The sequence below is a fragment of the Pseudophryne corroboree genome, chromosome 9 (genome assembly GCF_028390025.1).
Source record: "Pseudophryne corroboree isolate aPseCor3 chromosome 9, aPseCor3.hap2, whole genome shotgun sequence".
Classification (NCBI taxonomy): Eukaryota; Metazoa; Chordata; class Amphibia; order Anura; family Myobatrachidae; genus Pseudophryne; species Pseudophryne corroboree.
Window position 1 is genome coordinate 327,435,343 of NC_086452.1, and position 18,308 is coordinate 327,453,650.

Genomic DNA, 18,308 nt, shown 5'->3' on the forward strand with positions numbered 1-18,308 from the left:
TGGTGGCATTCCTATGGGGGACTGTGTGGTGGCATTACTATGGGGGACTGTGTGGTGGCATTACTATGTGGGACTGTGTGGTGGCATTACTATGGGGGGAAATGTGTGGTGGCATTACTATGGGGGCAATGTGTGGTGCCATTACTATGGGGGCAATGTGTGGTGGCATTACTATGGGGGCAATGTGTGGTGGCATTACTATGGGGAACTGTGTGGTGGCATTACTATGGGGGGAAATGTGTGGTGGCAATACTATGGGGGCAATGTGTGGTGGCATTACTATGGGGGCAATGTGTGGTGGCATTACTATGGGGGGCAATGTGTGGAATAACTATAGGGGCCAGTGCATTTGTTTAATTACTGTGGGGGCCAATGTGTGTGTTTTTCCCCTTGGGTGCCAATATATGTCTGTTTTATTTCCCCGTGTGTGTGTTTTTTTTCCGTGCGGTACTGATGGTGTGCCTTGGCAATTTTGAAATTATGTTTGGTGTGCCGCAAATTGAAAAAGGTTGAAAATCACTGCCCTATGCAGTCAGCATATAATGAGTGTTTCTCTCTTTTCCTGATGCTGTGTTAACTACAGTGGACTAATGTACGAAATGGCCCATTGCTCAGCTTTTAGAGCCATGTGGTACTATATGTAATATCTGTAATCAGTGGTGTAGCCAGCTTTGCACATAGGGGGGAAGGGTGGGGTGGGGGGGGCTCCACAATAGAAGGTGTTTTCCATGTGCTCCTTATAAGTCCCCTCAAACCTCCCATAAGCCTCCCATGTGTATGTTCTGTTTTGTACCCACCCCCATCTGTATGCCTAAAATTGTGCCACCATGCCCTAATCTGTATTGTGCACCCCATCTGTATGTTCTGTATTATGTTCCTCTCTCATCTGTTGGATCTATATTATGTTCTCTACCCCAAAAAAATGATGTCCTGTATAATGCACAACCTGTTCTTATATTGTGCCCCCACATCCCCATCCGTATATTTGGTATTGTTCCTTCTCCCCCACCCAAGTCTCTATGTACAGTAAGTACAGTCCTCTGCAATGCTGATGCTCTTTCTTCTCTGACCAACAGCAACGTAGCTTTGTCACACCACGTCCATGGTGCTGCTGGGAAAATGTGACCAGACACCTCATAGGGAGCCTGATACAGGTACTGCACCAATGTGCAGTGAGTATGCCCACATCGCTGGGACCAGGACCATCTTAATATATAGCTGTTAGGGTCTCCTGCCCTGTGCTGCCACGTCGTCATGGCAACCGGGAGACAAGTGCTAGTGGAGTAACCTGAGCGCAGCTGATACTCCGGTTCGGGTCTTTTGCTGTGCAGTGGTTATAGGCTCTGTGCATGGCAGGGGATCCGGTGCTGGTTTTTGTGCTCACAGTCTGTGAGGTCTGAGTGGGGCGTGGACAGCACCTGCTTTATAAGGCCTCTTTTCAGGGTAAGCAGATGCTGCTGAATCTCTGTTGGTTAGTCAGTTCATGAAAGTTAGCCAGTACTGTGTAGCTTTGTATTTGTTTGTTGCTTACTGCAAATAGGCCTGGGGATTTGGTATTACACTCTGCCAATCCAGACCTAGCAGTAAGACTGGAGTCAGTCGTTTAGCTTGCTGGGGTTCTGTTATTACTCTGTGAACTTAGCAAGTTTGCGGCTGTATTCTAACACTTGCCTGTCTAATCCTGTCTCACTGTGCTAGGTGTCAGGGGTCAGTTTAGTGGCAGTAAGCTTAAACCTGTGCACTGCAAGTGAGAATCAGGATTGTGGAGGCTCTCCTTGTGTCTATCATTCCATCTCTGACCAAGGAGTTTACTGCCACACCCGTTGGTAACCCTTTAGGGTTTTGCTGTTGCCCTTAGCAACAGCATTTCGGGTTCTCTACGTATTAAAACACAACATCTTGCTTTTTACATCTGAGCAGTTCTAATACAAGGGAGATACCCAGTTCCTTAGCCTCTGGGCTTCTCTGTTCACTGTGTGTGTATTTTGTTACCCTATCACCTTCTGTGTACGTTATGTCATATTCCCCAGTTTGTCTGTGAGTCCATTTGTTTTGCATAACAGTTCAAACACTAGTACTTTCCTGCAGGCACTGGTGTGCATAACATATTCAGCAGCCTAATACTCCTGTTGAAATTTTGTGGGAATATGGAGCATACCCCTCAAAATACGTTGCAACAGGTGGTCGATCAGGTGCAGGTCCTGACTCGACAATTTAATGATTTGTCCATTAAAATGCACACCTCCCAGGCTGCTGGCGGAGCTCCCGCAGCAGCAGCACCTGCAGGGGTTAAGGAGCCGAAAGTAAATCTCCCGGATCGTTTTTCTGGAGATCGCTCGCAGTTCTTTTGTTTCAAGGAGAGCTGCAAGCTATACTTCCGGCTTAGGCCTCAGTCTTCTGGGTCGGAGATTCAGCGGGTGGGCATAGTGATTTCCTTGCTACAAGGAGACCCACAGGTCTGGGCATATGGGTTGCAGCCTGACTGTCCGTCGCTTAAAAGTGTTGATGTTTTTTTTACGGCACTGGGCATGTTGTATGATGACCCTGACAAGACGGCCTCAGCCGAGGCTCAGATTTCGATCCTTAAGCAAGGGCGAAGGCCAGTTGAGGTTTACTGTACGGAGTTTCGGAGGTTGGCCCATGATACCCAGTGGAATGACCCAGCCCTGAGACACCAGTACCGAAGAGGTCTTTCTAACCAGATAAAGGACCAACTGGTACAATATCCCTTGCCTGATAGCTTGGATCAGCTCATGCAGTTATCCATCCGGGTGGATAGACGGCTGAGAGAGCGTAGGCTTGAAAGGGAGACTGAGATTTCCTTCCTTCCCAAGGGAACCTCAGACTCTGAGGAATTTTCTGAGGAGCCTATGCAGATTGGGGCTACCCGCCTCTCCTCGCGTGAGAAGACGCGGAGGAGACAGCAGGGGTTGTGTTTGTACTGTGGGAATAAAGGTCATGTGGTAGTATCATGCCCAGAAAAGCCGGAAAACTTCAGGGCCTGAGGGTGATGGGAAATATCCTGTCAGGCCAGAAGTCAGAATTTCCCAAGAAGACTTTTATCATTCCGGTGACCTTGAAGATCCTCGGTCAAACTGTCAAGACTGAGGCCTTTGTGGACAGTGGGGCCGACGGGGTTTTTATGGACCGCCAATTCGCCCTAAAACACTCTGTTCCCTTAGTACCCTTGGCATCGGAAATTGAGATTTGTGGGTTAAACGGGGAACCATTATCCCAAGGTAAAATTACCTCTTGCACTAGCCAGATTTCTTTGTTTATTGGAGCCACACACTCTGAAAAATTGTCCTTTTATGTGACTGTCTGTACTTTTGCCCCATTGGTGTTGGGGTTACCCTGGTTAAGGGCCCACAATCCTCAATTTGACTGGGTCTCTGGGGAGATTCTTAGTTGGGGTACTGATTGTTTCAGGAGTTGCTTGAGCCTTCCAGTCAGGCTCTCGCAGCTAAGTTTGCCAGGATTGCCAGGGTGTTATGCAGATTTTGCGGACGTGTTCTCCAAAAAAGTTGCAGAGGTACTACCTCCCCATCGCCCCTATGACTGTGCCATTGATTTGTTGCCAAATGCTAAGCTTCCCAAGAGCAGGTTGTACTCCCTGTCACGTCCTGAGACTCAGGCTATGGCAGAGTACATTCAGGAGAACTTGGCTAAGGGATTTATCAGACCTTCACAGTCTCCAGTTGGGTCGGGGTTCTTCTTCGTGGGTAAAAAGGACGGTTCGTTGCGACCCTGCATCGACTTCAGGGAATTGAACCGTATCACGATTAAAAACTCATACCCACTGCCTCTCATTTCGGTCTTGTTTGACCAGCTTCGTACTGCCACCATTTTTTCTAAGATTGACCTACGCGGTGCGTACAATCTAATCCGAATAAGAGAGGGGGATGAATGGAAGACTGCCTTTAATACCCACTCAGGGCATTATGAATATTTGGTGATGCCTTTTGGGCTCTGTAATGCCCCGGCAGTCTTCCAGGATTTCATGAATGATGTGCTCAGGGAATATTTGGATAGATTCTTAGTTGTATACTTAGATGACATCCTAATCTTCTCCCAATCCCTGGAGGAACATCGGAAGCATGTACGCTTAGTCCTCCAGAAACTCAGAGACCACCGGCTTGGGGCGAAGCTGGAGAAGTGCGAATTTGAAGTTCAGCAAATCGCATTTCTAGGATATATTATCTCCCCAGAAGGTTTCCAAATGGAGGGTTCCAAGGTACAGGCAGTCCTGGATTGGGTGCAGCCCACTAGTTTGAAGGCGCTTCAGCGTTTCCTGGGCTTTGCGAATTTTTATAGACGATTTATCGCTGGATTTTCGTCTATAGTGGCGCCCTTGGTGGCACTCACTAAGAAAGGGGCGGATGTTGCTCACTGGTCTTGTGAGGCTAAAGCGGCTTTTGCCCGTCTCAAAAGGGCATTTGTTTCGGCCAAGGTGCTGCGACACCCAGATCCAGAGCGTCCTTTTGTGGTGGAGGTGGATGCCTCTGAGATGGGTATTGGGGCAGTGCTTTCTCAGATGGGAGTGTCTGATAATCGCCTTCATCCCTGTGCTTACTTTTCCCGTAAATTTTCGCCTGCCGAGATGAATTATGACGTGGGTAACCGGGAATTGTTGGCTATTAAGGATGCACTCGAGGAGTGGAGACACTGGCTTGAGGGGGCTAAGTTTGTGGTCTCAATTCTCACTGACCATAAGAATCTGGCATATTTAGAGTCAGCGAAGCGTCTCAATGCCAGGCAGGCACGATGGGCTTTGTTTTTTGCTCGCTTTAATTTTTTGATAACATATCGCCCTGGGTCAAAAAACATCAAGGCTGATGCGCTCTCGCGGAGTTTTGCTCCAATCCAGGAGACCACCGAGGAGCCGTTGCCCATTGTTTCCCCATCATGTATTAAAGTGGGCATTACCCAGGACCTCTTATCATTAGTCCTTAGAGCACAGGAGCAGGCTCCTCCAGACCTTCCGGTAGGTCTTTTGTTTGTGCCTCCTAGGTTAAGACAGCGAGTGTTCCTGGAATTCCATGCCAAGAAGTCGGCAGGTCACCCGGGTATTGCCAGAACTCGGGAGTTGCTATCTAGGGCGGTGTGGTGGCCCTCGGTGGCTAAGGATGTGGATCAGTGGGTTCGGGCATGTGACATCTGTGCCCGAAATAAGACTCCTAGAGGGGTTCCTGTTGGCCCATTACATCCACTCTCTATCCCATCTAAGCCATGGACCCACATTTCAATGGATTTTGTGGTGGACTTGCCCAAATCCTCGGGGATGACAGCCATCTGGGTTGTCGTTGACAGGTTTTCGAAGATGGCGCACTTCGTTCCACTGGTTGGGCTGCCATCAGCCAGACGCCTGTCTGAATTATTTATGCTGCATGTTGTGCGTCTCCACGGGTTGCCACTTGATGTGGTCTCTGACCGCGGATCCCAGTTTGTGGCCAAATTCTGGAGGGCATTTTGTTCCGATCTCCAGATTTCTGTCAGCTTGTCGTCAGGCTACCATCCGCAGTCTAATGGGCAGACTGAAAGGGTGAACCAGTCCTTGGAGCAGTTCCTCAGGTGTTATGTCTCCAAGTGTCAGACTGACTGGGTTGCTCATCTGTCCATGGCGGAGTTTGCCTATAACAACGCGGCTCACTCTGCTACAGGGATCTCTCCCTTCCTTTGTGTGTATGGGCATCATCCTAAGGCCAATTCTTTTGACCCCCTGGACTCCACGCCTGGTGGTTCCTCTGTGGTTTCGGTCCTTAGAGGTATTTGGCGGAAAGTGAAGAAAGCCCTTGTGTCTGTGTCATTAGTGACCAAAAGGGTTTTTGATAAGCGGAAAAGACCCTGCAGCTTCAAATTAGGAGACTTCGTCTGGTTGTCTACCAAGAATTTGAAGTTGAGACAGCCATCTCATAAGTTAGGGCCCCGGTTCATCGGCCCTTATAAGATCACCAGGGTTATCAATCCGGTGGCATTTCAGTTAGATCTGCCCCGTTCTTTGGGTATCAATAAAACATTTCATTGTTCCCTTTTAAAACGGGCGATTAGTAATCCTTCTTCCAGTGGAAGACCTTCCCCTCTTCTGATACGTGGCCAGAGGGAGTTTGTTGTTGAAAGGATTCTTGACTCCAAGGTGGTTCGGGGTCGGCTGTCATTTTTGGTGCACTGGAAGGGGTATGGCCCGGAGGAGCGGTCGTGGGTGCGCAGTTGTGATCTTCATGCCCCCAGACTGATACGCTCTTTCTTCTCGCAGTTCCCCGATAAACCCGGTGGTAGGGGTTCTTTGACCCCTCGTCAGAGGGGGGGTACTGTTAGGGTCTCCTGCCCTGTGCTGCCACGTCGTCATGGCAACCGGGAGACAAGTGCTAGTGGAGTAACCTGAGCGCAGCTGATACTCCGGTTCGGGTCTTTTGCTGTGCAGTGGTTATAGGCTCTGTGCATGGCAGGGGATCCGGTGCTGGTTTTTGTGCTCACAGTCTGTGAGGTCTGAGTGGGGCGTGGACAGCACCTGCTTTATAAGGCCTCTTTTCAGGGTAAGCAGATGCTGCTGAATCTCTGTTGGTTAGTCAGTTCATGAAAGTTAGCCAGTACTGTGTAGCTTTGTATTTGTTTGTTGCTTACTGCAAATAGGCCTGGGGATTTGGTATTACACTCTGCCAATCCAGACCTAGCAGTAAGACTGGAGTCAGTCGTTTAGCTTGCTGGGGTTCTGTTATTACTCTGTGAACTTAGCAAGTTTGCGGCTGTATTCTAACACTTGCCTGTCTAATCCTGTCTCACTGTGCTAGGTGTCAGGGGTCAGTTTAGTGGCAGTAAGCTTAAACCTGTGCACTGCAAGTGAGAATCAGGATTGTGGAGGCTCTCCTTGTGTCTATCATTCCATCTCTGACCAAGGAGTTTACTGCCACACCCGTTGGTAACCCTTTAGGGTTTTGCTGTTGCCCTTAGCAACAGCATTTCGGGTTCTCTACGTATTAAAACACAACATCTTGCTTTTTACATCTGAGCAGTTCTAATACAAGGGAGATACCCAGTTCCTTAGCCTCTGGGCTTCTCTGTTCACTGTGTGTGTATTTTGTTACCCTATCACCTTCTGTGTACGTTATGTCATATTCCCCAGTTTGTCTGTGAGTCCATTTGTTTTGCATAACAGTTCAAACACTAGTACTTTCCTGCAGGCACTGGTGTGCATAACAATAGCAAAACTGGACATCTGCCCAGAGCCCAACGAATGTAGGGGTCTTCGAGTTGGGCCAAGGGGCTTCTGCTCCCCCGGGCTGGTGCTTCCAAAGGCAGGAGGCAGGTAGAGAATGGTGCCCAGCCAGTCTGACTGTGAATTACACACAATCAGAGCATCCAGGCAGCATTCCCAGCCTGCAGTCAAACAGTGAATGACAGCATACTGAATGATGGACATCTGGAGCTATCCACCAATCAGAGTGCTGACAGACATTCACTGTATGGAAGCATGTGGAGATACAGCGCTGGTCTGCATGAGGAGTAATTTATCATCTGTATTTATTCCTGTGAATGGGCGGATAGGGGCCACGGTAGATTGCTATGCCAAGGGCCCCCAATGCTGTTAAGACAGCCCTGGCTGGGGCTGGCATAGCCACCGATTAGGTGCCGATTTTCAGATGGGGAGCAGTCAATAGCGCATTCATAGGCTAATTTCTAGGGGGAAAACACTTTTTCCTGCATATTTGCCTTAATATACAGATCCTTAAGTGTATTTGTTTGATATCCTTATAAAATGGGGAAATCTGCTGTATAGTAAATCTCTGTTTTTCTGTATGTTTCCCCATTGTATCAAAGTATTTTTCTCCATAACGTTGTAGACATTTCTTAAAGTAATAATAATTAAAAAAAAAAAATTTTGGATGACCAAACACATTGCATTATTCTATAAACTAATAAAGTCAAGGAATAAATCCAGTTACTAAGTAACTGAATGACCAGCATGGTCCATTTACATAGCTTATATAAATTGATGAGTTATAACTGTAATGTATGTAACCAGCTGCTTAGGATCTTTATTACAGTATAAATAAAGGTGAGTGAATAATTTGAATAAAATAAATGAAAAACTTACTAGAAATGTGACAGATCCTTGTGACTTTCACCTGCATGCAGGGCACTGTTGACCCCTCCGAGATCAACACCCTATATTTTGACGTTCTTGATGCGTCAGACAGTTGTGACCTCTCCAGACCCTTGTGCATTGTTTCCCCTGACTGTGAGCTCTATACATGGGAAGACAACAGGAATAAAGAGGACAGGTGAGAAAACTGTCAGACAGTACAAGTAGCTGAGTGGGGAAACTGTGAAAGAGATTAAGGGGTCTATTCATGAAGCCGTTATAAGAGTGGAGAAGTGAGCCAGTGGAGAAGTTGCCCATGGCAACCAATCAGCATTGATGTAACATTTATAATTTGCATACTATACAATTGTACGGAGCAGCTGATTTTTTGCCATGGGCAACTTCTCCACAGGCTCACTTCTCCGCTCGTTTCACTTCTTCATGAATAGACTCCTATAGGCTAGTATCAGTGCTATTATTTTTTATGTTCGTGTCAAAGAACCCTCCGATGTGATATTTTTATTCTTGCTGAAACACAGTGGTGCAGATGTATTAACCTGGAGAAGGCATAAGGAAGTGATAAACCAGTGATAAATGCAAGGTGATAAACACACCAGCCAATCAGCTCCTATGTGTAAATTAACAGTTAGTAGCTGATTGGCTGGTGCATTATCACCTTGCACTTAACACTGCTTTATCACTGGTTTATCACAGAGCCGTAACTAGACTTTTTGGTGCTCTGTGCCATAGAGAGAATTGGCGCACCCCCCCCCCCCATTTTTCACCCCCCACCTATTGTTTTCAATAGGGAAATAAGGCGCATGCACATTTATAGAACGCTGCAACAAAATTGATTCTTTATACCACATTCATGCACTTAACTTGAGAGCTTGTAGTTATTCAGTTACAATACCCTTTATTAAATAACACATTTCAATATACTGTCATACCCACATAACTTGTTGAATTCTAATCAAACACCCTACTCTTTGAGCTTTTTTGTCCTACATAAAAACCATGAGAACTATATGAAGCTACTGGTACTTTGTAAAAAAAACAAAAAACAATCCAACATTGTAATTGAGCAGATCTATGTAGTGTGCAGCCACGCATCCAATCCCTTGCAGCAACACCCTACATAAATCTACTCAGCCGCAATGCTGATCATTTTCACAAAGTACAAGGTAAGCTTCAAATAGTTAGAATTCTCTAACTTAGAATTCTCTTACTTTCTATGAAAAGGGCAGATAGATCAATGAATAAATTGTCTGACTGCAATGCCACAGGCGATGGGTTTGAATACCAGGTATGTCAGCATTTTGAAATGTAATAAAGGACAGTGTGACTGAGTAACAAAGAAATCTCAAGATGAGTTCATGAATGCTGTATAGGTATTAGCGACAGAAGTGGTCAGGGTAGGAGACAGGGGTGGTCAGGAGATGCTGGTCTTCAAAAAGGGAGGAAGCTGCAAGTGAAAGTAATTAAAACAGATAATTGACAAGTTCTGCCAACAGCGCCCCATATCCTGCAGCGCTATGTGCGGTGCCCCCTCCGCACACACCTAGTTACGGCTCTGGTTTATCACTCCCTTATGCCTTCTCCAGGTTAATACATCTACCAATGTTCCACCTTCTGCCTCCATTTCTTTGTCATTCTTTTTTAATAAAATGACGTTCAGTTTTTCTAACGCTTTACATATAACCTGGATCCTAATACATAAAAGTTTCCATATAATGGAAGTAAAGAAGAAATTATTGATATTAACAAAATTCAGTTGAACCAGCCCAGTTTGAATAACTCAAACTTTAGATCGAACCATCTAATAAAATTTCAAAATTAGTCTTTAATATGCCCACAGTGGTGCGTGTATTATAAATGTTGTGCTCTTAATGCAAATGGAACGTTTAGTTCTAAGTTTGCATTCACAGCTTGCATTTAGCGAATCCAACTAGCTTATAAAATATTGCCTGTATGAGTGTGGTATGATTTTGTAGCATTATTTTTTTTTACGTTGTTTTACGTTAAACATAATGTAATGTCCTATTTGCAGATGGCAGGAAACGTTTTCTGTAACCCATGTGACTCACACAGACATCGGAGATGAAATCAGTTCTACGGTAACACAAGAAGTCCATTCATCTTATTCTATCTTCGTTTTTACAAGGGGGGGGGGGGGTGTAATAGGGTGCGACAATCAGAAAGTAAGAGATTTTTTGAGACTTCTGTTTTGTTTTTTGTTTTTTTATAGTAGCAATCATTTACATGGCAAAACTAGGTTGATTTTGACAAGTGATTGCCACATTAAAAAAGGAAAACTTGCACAAAATCTCTCACATCCAGATTCTCACACCCTATTACATTCTCCCCATAGTCTTAGGGTGTATGAACACTGCTGCTTTTTCCAACCTGTCTTACTGCCTGTATGCTCCTCTATTTCCCATTTATAGGGCGGGATGCACTAAAATGCAGTCAAACCTCTGAAAACTGAGTAAATAAAAATATCTAATCACTTGCGCAAATACACTTAAATTGCTGTCACTGAAACAATATAGAAGTTCTCACCAACCTTCCAAACAATACTACTGTATAATTACAATAATATTGTCACCAAGTCGGCGCTTATATAAGTGAAAACATGTACATACAAATTTCATACTTATATGCATCCAAATTGATGTTTAAAGGGGATGCGGTTAAGATACCAACGTCAGGATCCCAGCAGTTGGAATACCAATACCAGTATCCCGACACCTGTCACAATGCCGATGCTGGAATCCCGGCAGGGTCAGGAGACAGATGACGGAATCCCAACAGCCGACATCCCGTCCATAAGTATAGCGGATGGTTAGGGCAGGGTGGGGGGGGGGGGTAAGGTTTAGGCACCACCGGGGGGGTGGGGGGGGGGTTAGGGTTAGACACTAAGGGGCTAGGGTAGGGTTAGGCTGCGGTAAGGGAGGGTTAGGGTGTAGCGGATAGGGGATAACATACTTACCCCGTCCCTTTTTGGATTTCAGAGATTGGGGGCTAGGCTGTGGGGGGGGGGGTTAGGTTTACGCACTAAGGAGGATAGTTAGGGTTAGGCTGCGGGTAAGGAGGGGTTAGGGTTAGGCACTAAGAGGATAGGTTATGGTTAGGCTGTGGGAACGCAGGAATAGGGGACAGGGGATAACTTACTTACCTTGCCCCTTTCAGGATTTCAAAGATTGGGATACCGGCGACAGTATTGTGACCACCGGCATCCTGCTGGCTGGTCAAACATACCAAACCCGTTTAAATGGTGTGAGCCCAGTTCTCTAAAGGGTGTCTTTATAGTAAAATGTCTTACTCTATTGTATGGAGTATGCAGCTCTTCCAAGGAATTGAGCAGTTGTTAATATTGATGTCCACTTTTCCTTATTGGTAACGAAGCGTTGGCAAATAACATTGAAACTCAGTCAAACAGACACTTGGTTGCTTGTTTCCAGATGTTGTTCCCAATAGGCAAATGCTATCTGTAGATGGAGTGACCTAATAGAAGTCTATGGGATTTTCACATAATTCCCCAGGAGGGATACTGTGGTTTGCACGTAGAAACATAGAAAGATAGAACTTGATGGCAGATTAGAACCACTTGGCCCATCTAGTCTGCTCCTTTTTTTTTACCATATTTTTTTTAATCTCAAACCTTATTTTATCCTTATTTCTTTGTAAGGATATCCTTATGTCTATCCCATGCATGTTTAAATTGCTCTGCTGTCTTAGCCTCTACCACCTCTGATGGGAGGCCATTCCACTTGTCTATAACCCTTTCTGTGAAGTAATTTTTCCTCAAATTTCCCCTGCTTCTCTTAAATTTGGAGAATGTTTCCTTCCTGGACTTTGTTAAAACTGTTGATATATTTGAACGTTTCTATCATTCTATCAACTTTATTTAGCAGTCTGTGATGTGGAACAGTGTCTCCACCTTTATCCATCACTTTAATCGCACAGTCAAAAAAGTCAATAAGATTTGTTTGACATGATCTCCCTCCAGTGAATCCATGCTGTTTGGGATCCTGTAAATTGTTGGGATTTGAGATAATCTACAACTTTTTATTTTAAGAGTGTTTCCATCAATTTCCCTACTACTGATGTAAGACTCACTGATCTGTAGTTGTTTGCCTCTTACTTGCTTCCACTTTTGTGCAGTGGGACTACGTTTGCTCTTTTCCAGTCCGCTGGAATTACTCCTGTAGCTAATGACTGGTTGAATAATTCTGTCAATGGTGCTATCAACACCTCTTTAAGTTCTTTTAGTATCCTTGGATGTATCCTATCTGGCCCCATAGATTTGTCCACTTTCAGCTTTGAGAGTTCTGTTAAGATGTTCTTCTCTGCAAATGTATTTGTTTCATTTACCTGAATATCCCGGCAATTTAACTGTGGCCCCTTCCCCTCTCTTTCAGTAGTGAATACTGAGCAAAAATAATTATTAAGATAATCTGCTATTACATTGTCTCCCATAACAAGACTCCCAGTCTCTGTCTTTTGTTTTATTATTCCGTCTTTTGTTTTTCTCCTTTTGCTTATATACCTAAAAAAAAGTCTTGCCTCCTTTACCCACTGACTGGGCTATTTTCTACTAAGCTTGTGCCTTTGAACATCTGATTACCTTCTTAGTCTCCTTCTGTCTAACAAGATATACCTCTCTGTCTTCATTATTTTGTGTCTTCTTATATTTCCTAAAAGCCATCTTTTTTGCTTTCACAATATTTGCTACTTCTTTTGCAAACCACACTGGCTTCCTTTTCCTTTTGTTTTTCGTAACACTTTTGATACACAGGTCTGTTGCCTTTAATATCACACTTTTTAATGTTTCCCATTTATCTTGCACTGCTTCCAAGTTCCTCCACATTTTCCCATGCCTACAAAATCAGCCTTGCTAAATTCCAACACCTTTGTTTTTGGATGGGATGAGTCAGTCTCTGTCTTTATTCTGAACCATACTGCTTGATGATCACTGTATTCCAGATTTTCACCTAATTTTACGTCCGATATTCTGTCCCAATTTGTAAGTACTAAGTCTAATATTGCGTCTTTCCGAGTGGGCTCCCACACCAATTGGTGGAGGGATGCTCCATGAAGGGAATTTTAAATGTCCATACTTTTAGTGGAACTAGCAACAGGCACCTCCCAGTTTACATCAGGAAGATTAAAGTCTCCCATGATTATTACCTCTCCTTTTAATGCCATTTTAGTTATGTCCTGCAATAGGTTCTTGTCCAGTTCTTCCTGTCCTGGTGGCCTGTATAACACGCCAGGGTCAGGAGACGGATGACATTTGCTAGCCACTTGCTGCACATGGGCAGAAAGACTCTCAGGTCATAAACCCAGTAGTCTTCTCATTTTGTTGGAAGAGCTATCCTCTGCAATTTAAATCTCAATTGTACATGCATACGGTGTTACTAAATGCTGCTATGCATGTGATCAGGGATGGGATGTATCGCATTCAAAATTCGATGCCTGGTACATCTCGCCCATAATATGTGGCAGAAAGCACCTCAGATGAAAACTGTAATATCCAAATGAGGAGTGCCTTTAATAATGTTTGGGAGACTGTAGACAGAACGTAGATAGTGGTAGGTTGTTTCTGAAGTTTGAGGGGCTTGGTTCGAAATCACCCTGTTCAATCTGTGAGACCATCCACAAAAGGAAATGTTTCCTATTCTTTTACGACACCCTAAGTTATAAAGCCATTGGGTTAACTAGAGTCTTCAGACCCCATTCACCTAAGCTAGGAGGATCACTTTACTCCATGAACGATATGTATAAAAATATTTCTTGCTCAATGACAAAGACATTGTCAAGAACAAAAAAATTGCTGCCAAAAAAGTGCTTTGCAAAGTGTTTCAGTAACTGTATAGTGCTTCCGTTCACCAGTGACTGTTTGGGCATATCTGGCTCAAGCAGTACTAGGGATTGCTGTACCTTTGACTTACAGCAACCTGCCCTTTGGCTAGAGGACTTGGTGATGACCCATCACCTTTTGGCCTTTAAACCCTTCAGTGTACATTGACATCTATAGCATAGTTATAGCATAGCCAAAGGACCATGATCATTGTAGATTGTCACTGAGCAAAAAACACAACTTGTTCTACTGTTTTCCACATATGTTCTTTCCTCCTGAGGAACAAACTATAGGCAGATTGATCACATACATCACATATACTTTCATACTTTATTTCATCCACCCAATTAACCTGGAGATGACATGGTTTTTATAGACCATATCACCATTGCTTTCCTATACTCCTCAGGGATGGGGACTGAGAAGTTTCTACAAGGAAGTGTCTGAGCTATTTGAAGAACAAGGTGAGATGCAGTTGTCAGGAAACCATGGGAACCTTCCCATGAAGTCTCCACAAAGAAGTAATGCTCCTACCCAAATAAAATCAACACCTTTGAGCACTTCTACCGGTATGTACCAACAACAGAAGACATCATCCCCTGTGAAGTATCAGCAAAGGATTAACTCTCCTTTGAGATCCCAGCATAACAGTTCCTCTCCTGCAAATGTGCTGCATAGAAGTCCCTCTCCTGTAACATCACAGCAAAGAAGTTTCTACCCTGTGAGATCCCAGGATAGAAGTTCTTCCCCTGTAAGATCCCAACAAAGTAATTCCTCCTCTCTAAGATCTCAACAGAATGATTCACTTCTAATGAGATCTCCACAGAAAAGCTGCTCTTCTATGGACTCCTACCAAAAGAACTCACCTGTGAAAAAACAGCAAAGAAGTGCTTCTCCGATGAGATCACAGCAAAGGAGTGACTCTCCTGTAAGAACCCAGTTGAGAAGTACCTCAACTATGAGACCACAACAGAGGAGCGCCTCTCCAGTGAGAAACCAACCTTGGACTAACTCCCCTGTGAGAACTCCGACAAGAACTGTATCTCCTGTTAGGTCACAGGCAAGAAGCTCTTCCCCTTTCAGAGATCAGCACAGAAGTATATCACCTCACACTTTTCAACGGAGCACCTCCCCAACCAGATCAAATCAAAGAAGCGCGGATGATGTTGGCCAGTTTGGGAACTTCATTAGAAGATCTTCAGTACCAAAAACAGGTCTCTTAATATCTTTGTTTGATTTTAAATTTGGATACAAGTATACAGTGTGTACAGTATAGAGAATATCTGAGTATTTTTAATCTATGGAAAAAGTCTAATGGGGCCTATACATCTGCAATCAGTTGGGGATATTCCCCATTTGCCGATGTCTGGGTTGGGTCATCTGCAAAATCCAACATGTTGGAAATCCTTGATTCACCAATTCTGACCCAAAAATTATCAGAATCAGCAAGTCTGTGATTTTTAAGATGCTGTATTTTGCCAATCCCCATAAATTGCCCACATAACTTGCTCAAGAATCAAGGCACTTTTTCTGCCAGGTGGTATTTTTAGTAAGACAAGGCCTTACTCTCCTTCCGTTCATAGGTCAAAGACTACACGCATAAAGGGGGTAATTCCAAGTTGATCGCAGCAGGAATTTTTTTAGCAGTTGGGCAAAACCATGTGCACTGCAGGGGAGGCAGATTTAACATGTGCAGAGAGAGTTAGATTTGGGTGTGGTGTGTTCAATCTGCAATCTAATTTGCAGTGTAAAAATAAAGCAGCCAGTATTTACCCTGCACAGAAACAAAATAACCCACCCAAATCTAACTCTTTCTGCACATGTTATATCTGCCTCCCCTGCAGTGCACATGGTTTTGCCCAACTGCTAACAAAATTACTGCTGCGATCAACTTGGAATTACCCCCAAAATTCTATATTTCAGTTTTGAATTCTACAATCACACAGTTCTTTATTTTTGTTATCTTTTTAGCTTGCCAGTTAGCTTAAATATTAATTTTAAAATTCTTTGTAAGTTGTTGGCAATTATATAATTTTTTGTCTAGACTCAAGGCTCTATTGCACCTGTCACCACTCTTTTTATATGTTCAATCCACAGCTAATGCAGAACCATTCAATAAAAACTGTGCTCAGAGAGGAAATATGGGTATCTCTCGTTATGGGACAGATCGAGGTGCCTCCCAATCAGCTTTCTCTAATCACAGTGCATCTCGTGTAAAACAAGATCCTCCAAGTCTCGGAGTAAGTCGTCGACTTACATCGTCCACTAGCTCCCTTGACTCTGAATATAGTCCACGAGGAGCATCAAGTCGCATGCATTATACCATGCTTGCCGATATACCACAAGCTAAGCTCTTGAGACCTGACCTTAACCGAAATGTCAACAAGAAATCCCAAACACGCAGTCCTGGAAAAGCAGAAGTGGAGAGAATATTTGGAGAGGAACGGAGGTAAAAGCAATGCTGTATTAAGACATTAATGGGCCCAGGTAGTCGATTATATTGGAATGCCCCCAATATCTTCTGCAAAATATAAAGGAAACCTTCAATAGTGTATAGCAAATTTTCGTTAGAGCAAGAATAATTCCACTCATTTCTTACTGAACTGTTGGGGCACAGTATAGTTTTTGAGCTTTAGCTAAATATACGGTTAGTTAGTCTTTGATTATGATTTTGGATACTGTTTTGTATAGGTTTCAAAATGAAGATTTGCTAATAGAGTATACGATCTATGTAAGGGCTGGGAATAAGATTATCAGGTTAAGTTTTTACTTTTGTTTTATATTTCACCTGAATGAACAGTCCCTCTTCTTGGAAACAACAGGTCTCTTGTATTTCTCAGAAACCAAGGGGCTGGGAAGTTCTTTTGGGCTTTACCAATCCAGGTTCCAGTAGGAAGGTCTATTGATTGACATAGCGCACATACCTGTTTTAGCCCTTTCTCTTCGTAAGCTAAACTTTCTGGTGTTTTGTGCTATTATGTAATTTCTGTTATGGTTATATTTCTTTCATTGTGAGGGACTTTTTTTTTCTACCACTGTCATGAATCACAGAACAGCAGAAGTGCTTGAAGCTTTTCAGGCCTTGGAGGCTGGACTAATAGAGAGTCTTTCTGGGAAGAACACAACAATGCAGTGGAGACGAGCAAGGCGACAGTCAACCCCATGCCTGTACCCTGAGGTGAGAGTTCACTGTACCATTGATATGATAAATATAGAAAAACACTATGGTCATATATGAACTGAAAACAAATATAGACATGTATACACTTTGCTCCCCAAACACAGTATTGAAAATTGAGCTTCAGTCCTTAGTGTACAAGACCACTTTACCACTGCTTATCAGAATTGGAACTTTTTTCTTAGATACTTGTTCTCAGTAATAAGTTCCAGCTTTTTGTGTATCATTGCTGCATACTCTTTTGTATGTATCTTGTTCACTTTAAACAAGAAAAAAAAAAATCCAGCTACATCAATGTCCAGAAAGTTCTACTTACTATAACATGTGGAATACCTTCTTCTTTAATTAAATTTGACTAAAATACAGCATGTTGGAGCATCATTTTTGTCTTGACTAAGGGGCAGATGTATGAAGCAGTAAAAAAAAGTGGAGAAATAAGCCAGTGGAGAAATTGCACATGGCAACCAATCAGCATTGACGTAACATTTATCAAGTGTATTCTATAAAATTATAAGTAGCACCTGATTTGCTACTTATACTTGCATGGGCCGCTTATCCACTGGCACACTTCTCCACTCTTTTCACTGCTTCATACATCTCCTCCTAAGGCAGTAAAAGACATCATGTCTATCTCTTTTTAATGTTTCACATTATAACTGTTTAACTGTACTTTATTTGTACACATACAGTATATAAAACTCATTCCAATATAAAATTTGCTTTGGCAGCACAGAAGTTGGTTCACTTAAAGTAATGGCCTCTGCATAAACACAGTCAGGGGGTGTATCAAGGTTACATAATAATTTGAGATTGAAAAAGTTCTGCAGGAATCTATTAAGTTGGTAAAACACCAATGAATGTGCATTTTCCATCTATTGTCACTTATTTCTATATCTATTTTAATCGGAATGCATTGATCAATCCAGCTTCTCCCATCAGATGGAGCAACAGAACTGCAGTCACCTCCATCTTTGTAATGTAAGGCCTGTACTTACCTGTAAAATGTTCACAATTATGCAAATATAGCTAAATGACATCACAGTGGAAAAAATCTGTATTTAGAGCTGGGCATTTGTAAATGATGCCACTGTGTATATAAAAGAAACCTAAGAAAAAATAATCACATATCAAAGGTAACTGTCCTAATTTGTTTAAAATCTCAACATTGCACAAGAATTTGATTG

The 18,308-nt window shown here is 43.3% G+C and overlaps 1 protein-coding gene across 1 annotated transcript in view; it reads left to right on the forward strand.

Annotated features, from left to right (window-relative positions):
• The window catches only part of LOC134958811 (TRIO and F-actin-binding protein-like), a 132,467-nt gene that overhangs the window by 37,758 nt on the left and 76,401 nt on the right, over window positions 1-18,308 (forward strand). Inside the window, exons 2-6 of the mRNA XM_063941532.1 lie at window positions 8,134-8,279; window positions 10,131-10,197; window positions 14,356-15,160; window positions 16,044-16,395; window positions 16,998-17,124. Coding sequence (XP_063797602.1) covers window positions 14,416-15,160; window positions 16,044-16,395; window positions 16,998-17,124 — 1,224 coding nt within the window. The 5' untranslated portion in view covers window positions 8,134-8,279; window positions 10,131-10,197; window positions 14,356-14,415. The remainder of the gene's footprint in view (window positions 1-8,133; window positions 8,280-10,130; window positions 10,198-14,355; window positions 15,161-16,043; window positions 16,396-16,997; window positions 17,125-18,308) is intronic.